This window comes from Orycteropus afer, unplaced genomic scaffold (assembly GCF_000298275.1).
Source record: "Orycteropus afer afer isolate SDZICR_OR568_19922 unplaced genomic scaffold, OryAfe1.0 scaffold00099, whole genome shotgun sequence".
NCBI classification, from domain to species: domain Eukaryota; kingdom Metazoa; phylum Chordata; class Mammalia; order Tubulidentata; family Orycteropodidae; genus Orycteropus; species Orycteropus afer.
The window spans coordinates 8,705,363-8,716,464 of NW_006921686.1; the positions used below are offsets into that span (position 1 = coordinate 8,705,363).

The 11,102-nt window shown below is 46.0% G+C and overlaps 1 protein-coding gene across 1 annotated transcript in view; it reads left to right on the plus strand.

The window, feature by feature from the left end:
* The first annotated feature begins 4,324 nt into the window (after positions 1 to 4,324).
* The window catches only part of LOC103198935 (cytochrome P450 2B11), a 13,116-nt gene continuing 6,338 nt past the window's right edge, over positions 4,325 to 11,102 (plus strand). Inside the window, exons 1-5 of the mRNA XM_007943142.1 lie at positions 4,325 to 4,495; positions 8,173 to 8,335; positions 8,480 to 8,629; positions 10,536 to 10,696; positions 10,858 to 11,034. Of these exons, the coding sequence (XP_007941333.1) occupies positions 4,325 to 4,495; positions 8,173 to 8,335; positions 8,480 to 8,629; positions 10,536 to 10,696; positions 10,858 to 11,034 (822 nt within the window). The remainder of the gene's footprint in view (positions 4,496 to 8,172; positions 8,336 to 8,479; positions 8,630 to 10,535; positions 10,697 to 10,857; positions 11,035 to 11,102) is intronic.

Here is an 11,102-nt window from a genome sequence, read left to right on the forward strand (position 1 = left end):
CTATCAGACCAGCAAACCTGGTCCCCCTTTTTTTCCCCAAATGATTTCCAAACATACTCAAAGGATTTCTAATAACCAAAATGTGTATCAACTTTTCCATTAAAATTTATTGAAATTAAAACTGTACTTAGTTGCACCAGCCACATTTCAAGTGCTTACTAGTTACATCTGGCAAGCAGCCACCATACTGGATAACACAACTCTAATCTTCTATATGACCTTGGGTAAAACTCTCAACATCTCTGTGCTTCACTCTCCCCATCTCTAAAGTGGGAATGACAGCAACTCCTACTTCAAAGTGTGAGGATTAAATTACTCTATGTAAAGCACTTCACATCTTTCCTATTAGCCCCAGAATCTCTAGATTCCCAGGAATGAGGTCCCAAGCTCAACCTACATTACACAGCACAGCAGAGCCAGGTCCTAGGGTCAGGAAAGTCTATGGTGGCACCTCTCCAAGGTCAGAAAAGTTCAGGCTGCACCTCTTAGAGAGATTATGATCATTGGACCCTTCTTCCTGGGTCAAAGGAGTACAGATGGGGTGACTCAGCTGCCAGGGTCAGCGTCCCAGGTCCAGCAAGAATTGCAAAGAAAAATGCTGCCCTCTTCCTCCCTCCTCTTTTTTAAAAGACAGAGACAGATGGAGGTCAAAAGCCAGGCCCCGGCCTGGATGGGAAGACAAAGACACACTCAATCACATATTCAAGAAGTATGGACTTGAACAGACCCCTGCCAGGGGCTGGCTGGGTACAGGGTCACGGTGATGTTGGAGACAGATCCAAACCCAGTGGACAATCAAGTGAAGTAGACCCAGTCCCTGCACTCCTGCAGCTCAGACACTGAGACAGTGAGAGACAGCGAGCGACACTCACACACAGATTGTGAGGGAGGGTCAGGGAAATGGTCTTGCACTGTGAAGACAGAGTTAGAAGCAGGGAGGGAACTGTTTAGTGCTGGCCTGGACCATCAGAGACATTGAGACACCTGGTCACTTAACCTGCCAGGTCCTGTCTCTGTCTCTCTCCATCTGACCCTCCATCTCTTCGTCTCATTAATTCTGTGTCCCTCACAGAATTAATACGACTATTGTTCAAATTTATGCACCAAGTACCAAAGCCAAAGATGAGGAAATTGAGGACTTTTATCAGCTTCTGTAGTCTGAAACTGACCGAACATGCAATCAAGATGTGCTAATTATCACTGGTGACTGGAATGTAAAAGTTGGAAACAAAGAAAAATCACCGGTAGTTGGAAAATTTGGCCTTGTTGACAGAAATGATGCTGGAAATCGCATGATAGAATTTTGTAAGACCAACAACTTATTCATTGCAAATACCTTTTTTCAACAACATAAACGGTGGCTATACACGTGGACTTCACCAGACGGAATATACAGGAATCAGATTGATTATATCTGTGGCAAGAGGCGATGGAGAAGCTCAGTATCTTCAGCCAAAATCAGGCCAGGGGCTGATTGTGGAACAGACTATCAACTGCTCATACGCAAGTTCAAACTTGAAGTTGAAAACAGTTAAAACAAGTCCATGAGAACCAAAATATGATCTTGAGTATATCCCTCCTGAATTTAGAGACCATGTAAAGAACAGATTTGATGCACTGAACACCAATGACCGGAAACCAGAGGAATTGTGGGATGACATCAAGAACATCATCCATGAAGAAAGCAAGAGGTCACTAAAAAGACAAGAAAAGAAGAGAAGACCAAAATGGTTGACAGAAGAGACTCTGAATCTTGCCCTAGAGTGGAGAGAAGCTAAAGCCAATGGAAGAAATGACAAGATAAAAGAGCTGAACAGAAGATTTCAAAGAGCAGCTCGAGCAGACAAAGCCAAATACTATAATGAAATGTGGAAAACTTGGAGTTAGAAAACCAAAAGGGAAGAACATGCTTGGCATTTCTCAAGCTGAAAGAACTGAGGGAAAAATTTAATCCTTGAGTTGCTATATTGAAAGATTCTATGGGCAAAATATTGAATGATGCAGGAAGCATCAAAAGAAGATGGAAGGAATACACAGAGTCACTGTACCAAAAAGAACTGGTTGATCTTCATCCATTTCAGGAGGTGGCATGTGATCAAGAACCAATGGTATTAAAGGAAGAAGTCGAAGCTGCACTGAAGGAATTAGCGAAGAACAAGGCTCCAGGAATTGACAGAATACTCATTGAGATGTTTCAACAAGCAGATGCCCCATTGGAGGCACTCACTCAGTTATGCCAAGAGATTTGGAAAACAGTTACCTGGCCAACTGACTGGAAGAGACCCATATTTATACCCATTCCAAAAAAAGGTGATCCCACAGAATGTGGAAATTATTGAACATTATCATTAATACTGAATGCAAGTGAGATCTTATTGAAGATAATTCAAAAACGGTTGCAGCAATATATTGACAGAGAACTTCCAGAGGTGCAAGCCGGATTCAGACGAGGACATGCAATGAGGGATATTATAGCTACTGTCAGATGGATCCTGGCTCAAAGCAAAGAATACCAAAAAGATGTTTACTTGTGTTTTATTGACTATGCAAAGGCATTGGATTGTGTAGATCATAACAAATTGTGGATGACATTGAGAAGAATGGGAATTCCACAACACTTGACTGTTCTCAGGAACCTGTACATTGACCAGAAGGCTGTTGTTCAAACAGAACAAGGGGACACTGCATGGTTTAAAGTCAAGAAGGGAGTGTGTCAGGGTTGTATCCTTTCCCCATACTTATTCAATCTGTATGCCGAGCAAATAATCCAAGAAGGTGGACTATATGAAGAAGAATGTGGCATCAAGATTGGGGGAAGAATCAGCAACAACCTGCGATATGCTGACAACACAACTTTGCTTGCTGAAAGTGAGGATGACTTGAGGCACTTACTGATGAAGACTGAAGAATACAGTCTGCAGTATGGATTATGTCCCAAAATAAAGAAAACAAAAATCCTCACAACTGGACCTATAAGCAGCATCACGATAAATGGAGAAAAGATTGAAGTTGTCAAAGACTTCACATTGCTTGGTTCTACAATCGATGCCAATGGAAGCAGCAGTCAGGACATTAGACGACATATAGCACTGAGCAAGTTGGCTGCAAGGGACCTCTTTCCAGTGCTGAGGAGCAAAGAGGTCTCCTTGAGGACTAAGGTGAGCCTGACACAAGCCATAATATTTTCAATTGCCTCGTATGTATGTGAGAGCTGGACAATGAATAAGGAAGACCAAAGAAGAATTGATGTTTTTGCGATGTGGTGCTGGTGAAGAACGCTGAAAGTACTGTGGACTGACAAAAGAACTAACAAATCTGTCCTGGACGAAGTGCAGCTGAAATGTTCTTTGAAAGGGAGAATGGCCAGACTTTGTCTTACCTCCTTTGGTCATGTTGTCAGAAGGGACCATTCCCTGGAGCAGGTTGTCATACTTAGTAAGGTAGAGGGTCAATGAAAGAGGGGAAGACCCTCAATGAGATGGACTGACACAGTGGCTGTGACAACGGGCTCAAGTGTAGCAAGGATCATGGAGCTGGCACGAGACTGGGCGGTGTTTCATTCTGCTGGGCACAGGGTCGCTATGAGTCAGACACGACTCGATGACACCTAACAACAATAACAACACCCCCCCCCCTTGGTTTCTCCCACCACTCTGACTGTGGCTGTCAGAGGAGAGATTGCAGAGATAGAGCTTGAAGATCTGCAGGCACACACAACATAAACCCACACAAGCGTACCTGGATTTGCCCTCAGGAAGTCACACCACCACCACCACTCAGATGCAAGCACATCTTCCCAATTAAAATGATATAAATATACATGAGTCCACAGACATGCAAGAACATACACAAAGGCACACCCAGGCTCCTACCTGGAAACACACAACTCTACATTTGCAAAAATACTGACACCTCTTCACATATAAAGATCATACAAGCACCAGCACACACAGAGAGGCACAGAAGCATGGACAAGTACATGCAGGCATAAATGCACAAACACAGTAAAACCAAGCAGACAAGGGCATGTTCACCTACACTCCAAAAAACAAAACACATGCACACTTTCACATGGACCTTGGTACCTTTGCCACAGGGCTTCTGGCAACATCTAGGGACGGGCAGAGGAGGGGGCAGTGAGAAGGTCACTTGGCTGCCCGAGCAGGAAGTATGGATCCCCTAGCACCTCTGCTAAGTCCACACCCCAGGACAATGATGCAAAGGGAGGTAGGAACAGATGGAATTACATAACTGGGTGGGGAGGCTGCTTCATACAAAAGGCCCAGGCTCAAGGCTGTAGTGCAGTGGCAGACAGACTTGGGCCATGGAACTTGGCGTTCTCCTCCTCCTTGCCCTCTTCACAGGCCTCTTACTTCTGTTGGCCAGGGGCCACCCCAAAGGCCATGGCTGTCTCCCACCAGGTCCCCGGCCTCTGCCTTTCTTGGGGAACCTTCTGCAGATGGACAGAAAAGGTCTGCTCAAGTCTTTCCTGAAGGTAAGACTCAAACGGACGGGGGTCAGAGGGTGGGCTCAAGGGTCCCTAAGAAAGAGAGGGGTATCCTTCCGGGAGCAGGGATGCAGTGTGTAAAGGTTGGTATGCGAGGTGCGTAGAGTTGAAGCATGGCGGATTGTGGTCAGATTGTCAGAAGGTCCTCCGACTCTAATCAAAGTGCACAGGCACTGTCCTTGGAGTGGCCAAATGCTTGAGTACAGTTGGGTGTTAGCCACAGGTGTAGAATTCCACTCTTCCCTGCTTCCCTCTGTAGAGTCCCTGGGCGCCTGCCTGCACCTTGCAAAGCGATGAAAAGATGAGGTGGCATTGAAGACTGGCTAAAGTCAATGCCAGGGCAATGGGGAAAGGGAGGGCAAGTAGAGAGGGAAGAGAAGGGCTGCTGAGAGGGGCTTTATAGAGTGCTTATCCGTAAGGAACATAATGCCCTGTGATGGTACCTCTCAATCACTGCTTTCTAAGCATGACTTCATTTTTAATTATGCATTTATTTATTAATAATGTAATTAACATCCATGGACCCACTCCTCCAGGAGAGAACTACAGTACTGCAGTAACTTTAGCCACCTGTGCTCCTCTGTCCCCTTCCACTTTGGCAACCACATTCCTGAATCTGGGGCTCATCATCCCTTTATTTATTTTTTTTCTAATTTTTAATATTTCTATTCTTTAAATGTTTGATAGAAGTCCCCAGTGAAGACATCTATCTGGCCCTGGCCTCTTTGTTGGGAGGTTTTTGATTACTGCCTCAATCTCTTCACTTGTTATAGGCCTACTGAGAGTTTCTACTTATTCTGGAGTCAATTTAGGTAATTTGTGTGTTTCCAGGAGTTTGTCCATCTCATCTAGATTATTAAATTTGTTGGTGTACAATTGCTCACAGTATGCTTTTATAAACGTTTTTATTTCTGTATGATCGGGATGTAATGTCCCCACATTCATTTCTGATTTTAGTTATTTGCATTTTACTTTGTCAGTCTACCTAAAGGTCTGTCAATTTTATTGATGTTTGGTTCTATTGTTTTTTTCTTCTTTGTGTCACTTATCTGGTAGCGTAGTGCCCTAAGGCATTTGACTGCTAACAAGAAGGCTGGTGGTTCTAGCCACTTCTTAGAAGGAAGACTGGGCAATCTACTTCCATAGAGATACTGCTTCGGAAACCCAAGGAAGGTTTGCTATGAGTTGGAATCGACTCAACAGTAATGAGGTTTTTTTTTTTGTTTTTTTTTTATTATTATTATTTTTATTAATCTTTATTATTTTTTTCCTTCCTTTACTTTTTAGAGAGAAATTTTTACCACATAGGTGGATATCTCAAATGCATTATTTAGATGTAGCTGATTTCAATGCAAGACTATCCTGTTGTTATGTGATGTCCTGGGCTTAGTTTTTCATCCAGAGTTATGTGGCTAGGATTCATCTGTATTTTGGTAGGAGTTTATCAGGCCTCATTGATAAAAACCTTGTGGGCTAGGCGAGGAGCTCTCCCCTTGTTAGAAGTAAAGCCAGCGAGGCTCAGAGTGGGGAAACACTTGTCCACAGTTACACAGTTGGTAGGAGGTGGAGCTGGCATCCAGTAGGGAGACTGGTTTCTCTCCAGTGTCCCCATAGACTAAAGCTGTTGAACAATTTTGGGATTAATAAATCTCTCAAGAATTTGATTAAAGCTGTGGCTCCTCCTCATATGTTGTTAGGTGCCATAGAATCGGCTCTGACTCATAGCAACCCTATGTACAACAGAACAAAACACTGCTCAGTCCTATGCCAGTCTCACAATCCTTGCTATACCTCAGCCTATCATTGCAGCTACCCCATCAATCTATCTTGTTGATGGCTCTCCCCTTTTCTGCCGACCCTCCACTTTACCAAGCATGATATCCTTCTTCAGGGAATGGTCCCTTCTGACCATATGACCTGACCGAAGTAGGTCAGACGAAGTCTGGCCATTCTCTCTTCCAAGGAGCATTCCGACTGCACTTCTTCCGGAACAGATTGATTAGCTCTTTTGACAGCCCGTGCTACTTTCATCATCCTAAAAATTGCACAACTCTTAAGTGCAGAAATCCAAAATAAAAGCAAAAGCCCAATCCCACTGGGAACGAGTTGATTCTGACTCATAGCCACCCTCATTGGGTTTCCAAGGCTGAAAATCTTTACAAGAGTAGATTAGATTGCCTTATCTTCCTGCCGTGGAGCAGTTGGTGGGTTTGAACCATGGACCTTCTGGTTAGTAAACAAATACCTTACCCACTCACCACCAGAGCTCCTTCTTAAGTGCACACTTCAATGAATGTTCATAAACTGAACACACCCATATGATTGACATGTAAAGCAAGTAAGAGAACATGATAGGCCCATTCACAACCCCTTGCAGTCACAATCCCCATCCCCCAGCCCCACTATTCTGACACCATTGATCAGTTTTGCCTGTTTTGGAACTTCATATAAATAGAAGTAGCAAGCATGGACTCTTTTGTGTCTAGCTGCTTTCACTCAACATGATGTCTGTGAGATTTATCCATGATGTTGTTGTGTATAGCAGTAGGTTTTTTTTTCTTTTTCTTTGCTGTATAATATTCCCTGGTGTCACTCTGCATTGATTCAACATCTATGCTGATGAGCATTTTAATAATAAGGCTCCTATGACTATCCTTGTACATTTTTGGTGACCACATGTACACGTTCCCATTGCGCATGCATCTAGAAATGATTTTCCACATGGCGTGATTGTTGTCAAAGTGCTATCACTTTCCATTTTTTTTTAATTGTTTTATTTACAGTTATGGGGCTTATTAGGGAAGTAACAGGTTACAATTCAGAATCAGAAATGACTCAGGATACAGCTTTTCTATCAGAACACTTCTTCTCAGTTATGCCCACAGGGAAGTCCCTCTGTGACTCTTGGCCTCTCAGCCTGTCCTCTGCCCCTATTCCAGCAACAGCTACAAAGCTCTTTAGCTCTATCAATAAGTACCTGGAGGCATCTCATTCCACCAGTGAGGCTCATCCCAAAGGTGCACGGCTCCCTTGTTCCACTCCTTCACTCCAAATGTCATTTTCCCTACTTGTCTACAAAGTGGGTGGTTTGGGGTTGTTCTCTGTGGGAACTGTCAGCTGGCAGATAGCAGATGAATCCTAAGAAAGATGATTTTTTAGCTGTGATGCCAGGGAGATGTGGTTAGGCTCAAGGATATGGGCAGCGTGATATCAGAAATATTTAACCATGTGTATAGCTTCAGGCATTAACCAATCACAGCAGACTTTAGCTGGGCCAAGGGTTGACTCTTTAGTTTCTGGGTCCTGGGGAAGTCTTGTGGGTCCTGAGAGGCGGGGAAGAGTAACCCAGAGAGGAGTATCTAGAGGCAATGACTAATTACCAACCTATATGTAAATGTTGTAAGGGCTTAGTGATGTAAACAGTTAACACTGTTGGCTGCTAACTGAAAGACTGGGGGTTCAACCCAGAGGCACCTTGAAAGAAAAGCCTGGCAATCTATTGAAAACTTAGCCACTGAAAACCTGATGGAACACAGTTCCACTCTGATACACATGGGGTCACCATGAGTCAGAAGTGACTCCATGGCAACTTTTTTTTTTTTTGGTTATGGCTTAGAGGTACATACTGACTAATTGGCAACCCTGGGTGTGGGTATGTTTGACAGTTCCAAAAGAAATACGGGGATGTCTTTACTGTATACCTGGGGCCGAGGCCTGTGGTCATGCTGTGTGGGACAGAGACCTTGCGGGAGGCCCTGGTAGACCAAGCTGAGGCCTTCTCCGGCCGGGGGACAATCGCCAGTGTTGAGCAAATCTTCCAGGGATACGGTGAGAAGCTCAAAGGCACTGAGGGGTGGGGTGGAGGACGGGAACTGGGGAGAAGGCATCTGGGACGGGAAGACACAGGGCAGAGTGGGGCTCAGTGTCTTCTTTTAACTTTCTCTGAAACCCATGCCTCCTCCACACCCCCAGGTGTGGTCTTTGCCAATGGGGAACGCTGGAAAGCCCTCCGGAGATTCTCTCTGGCTACCATGAGAGACTTTGGGATGGGTAAGCGGAGCGTGGAGGAACGGATCCAGGAGGAGGCTCAGTGCTTGGTGGAGGAGCTGCGGAAATCCAAGGGTGAGCTCTGGAGGGAGAGATGGGTAGGAAAGAAAGGCAGCGAAACTGAGAGAGATGTGGGGTGCACAGCACGAGAAAGAGACGTATCTGTGGGCACAAAAAGAGGTAGAGATAGAAGATGGAGACCAAGAGACTATCAGAGAGAGAGAGAGAGAGGGGAATGGAGACTGACAGAAATAGGTAGGAGAGACACACAGAACCAGAGAGAGATGGGGGGGTCCATAGGGTGTCAATAACTCAAAGGCATACACTATTTACTTGTAGTCAAGGGAAACAGGACATGGAATAACATAATAATACAATATTAGCATAATACAATATATGTTGTTAGGTATCACCCAGCTGATTTCAACTCATAGCAAACTCATATGACAGAGTAGAACTGCCCCCCCCCCCCCAATAGGATGTTCTTGGCTGTAGTCTCATGGAAGCACATTTCCAGGTCTTTCTCCCATGGAGCTGCTGAAAAAAAAAAAAAACAAACTCACCTCCATTGAGTCATTTCTGACTCACAGTGACCCCTCCTTAGGTTTCCAAGGTGGGATATCTATGGAAGAAGATGCCCAATCTTCCTTCCGAGGGAGTGGCTGGTGGGTTTGAACCACCAGCCTTCTGGTTGGCTGGGTCAACTGTCAACCTTTTAGTCAGCAGTTGAATGCTTGATTGTTTGGACCACCAAACCTCATGGGCATGAAGTGAGAGGACAACATTGTGAGATCCCACTTATACGAAATATCTAGAACAGAGAAGTGTCTAGAGACCAAAGGTGACCAGGGATGGGCAGAGGGAAGGGGAAAGGAGAAATCAATGGGTAAAGGGCACTGAGCTTTTGGTGAGGGTGATGGCGAAATCTGGGAACAGATATGGGTGATGGTTGAAAACATGATGAACATAAGCTAAAGACACTGAAATGCAGATGTGAAGAATGCTGAAATGGCAAATATTTGGTTACCACAGTAAAAAAAAAATTAGACAAGGCTCAGGAAGCGTTCTACAGAAAAGAACGAGAGAAGACAGACATGATGATGCAGACAGACAGACAGACAGACAGACACACACACACACAGAGACTGCACTAACTGGACGTTCTTGGGCTCCCAGCCCACCACCATCCTCTCTTCAATGAGGAATGGGGCAGAACGTGGTCAATACGAGCATCAACAGACAAATGAAGATCAGAGTGCCCTAGAGGTGGAGAGAGGAGACGGAAGTGGAGTGACAGCTGAGGATAGAAAGACCAGGCCTTTTTAATTTGCCCAAACAATCGATTGAGTACCTACTTCGTGTCACCCTCTGCCCCTGGGACTTTACTGGTTCACAGAATTGGGTAGAGGTTCACAGAGCTGAGGTTCCCAAGCAGATGCTGGATAAGGGCCAACAGCAAGCATTGTCACCAGGTTGTCTAGGTCTGAATGCTGGCCCCAGCAATCAGTAGCTGTGCAAACTTGGTCAAGTTACTTAACCTCTCTGTTTGCCCATTTACAAAATGGAGATATGAATAGAACTGAGTCCTTGCCACAGAGTGGTGAGAATGAAGTGAAGTGCTTTACAACTGGGCCTGGTGCATGATAAGAGCTAGTGAGTGTTGTTGTTGTTGTTGTTATGTGCTGTCGAGTCGGCCCCGACTCATAGCGACCCCTCCTTGGGTTTCCGAGGCAGTATCACTACGGAAGTAGGATTGCCCAACCTTCCTTCCGAGGAGTGGCTGGTGGGTTTGAACCGCCAGCCTTCGGGTGAGCAGTCAAGTGCTTTAGCCACTATGCTACCCGAGCTCCTAAGTGAGTGTTAGAGGTTTTGATTCTTAGAATTCCTGAGCAGTTACCCAGAGTCTGGGTAGCAGGCAAATGGCTCCCTCCACCCATGCCCTTGAATTCCTGCCCCCTGCCCTGCCCTCTCCTCCACCTAGGAGCCCTCCTGGACCCCACCTTCTTTTTCCACGCCATCACCGCCAACATCATCTGCTCCATTGTCTTTGGAAAACGCTTCCACTTCAAAGACCCCGAGTTCCTGCGGCTCCTGGCTATGTTCTACCAGTCCTTCGCGCTGATCAGTTCCTTCTCCAGCCAGGTCAGGGAGCGGGTGAGGGAGGGTGGCGACGGGCCTGCCAGGCAGGAACAGGGGTGGGCTGCTTCTGGGGAGGTATTAGAAGGCTGGAGGACCGCCCTCGCAGTGACCCCACTAGCTCGGCCCCAGGCGGATCTCACCGCGCAGCCCCTGCTTCTTCCCAGGTATTCGAGCTCTTCCCGGACTTCCTGAAGCACTTTCCCGGCCCTCACCGGCAAATCCACAAAAACCTGCAGGAAATCAATGCCTTCATCAGCCGCAGCGTGGAGGAGCACCGCGAAACCCTGGACCCCGGCGCGCCCCGGGACATCATCGATACCTACCTGCTCCGCATGGACAAAGTGGGGTCTGGGAGACAGGAGGGGAGCGGAGGGGAAGCGAGGGGAGGGAAAGGGAGGGGAGGGGAGGG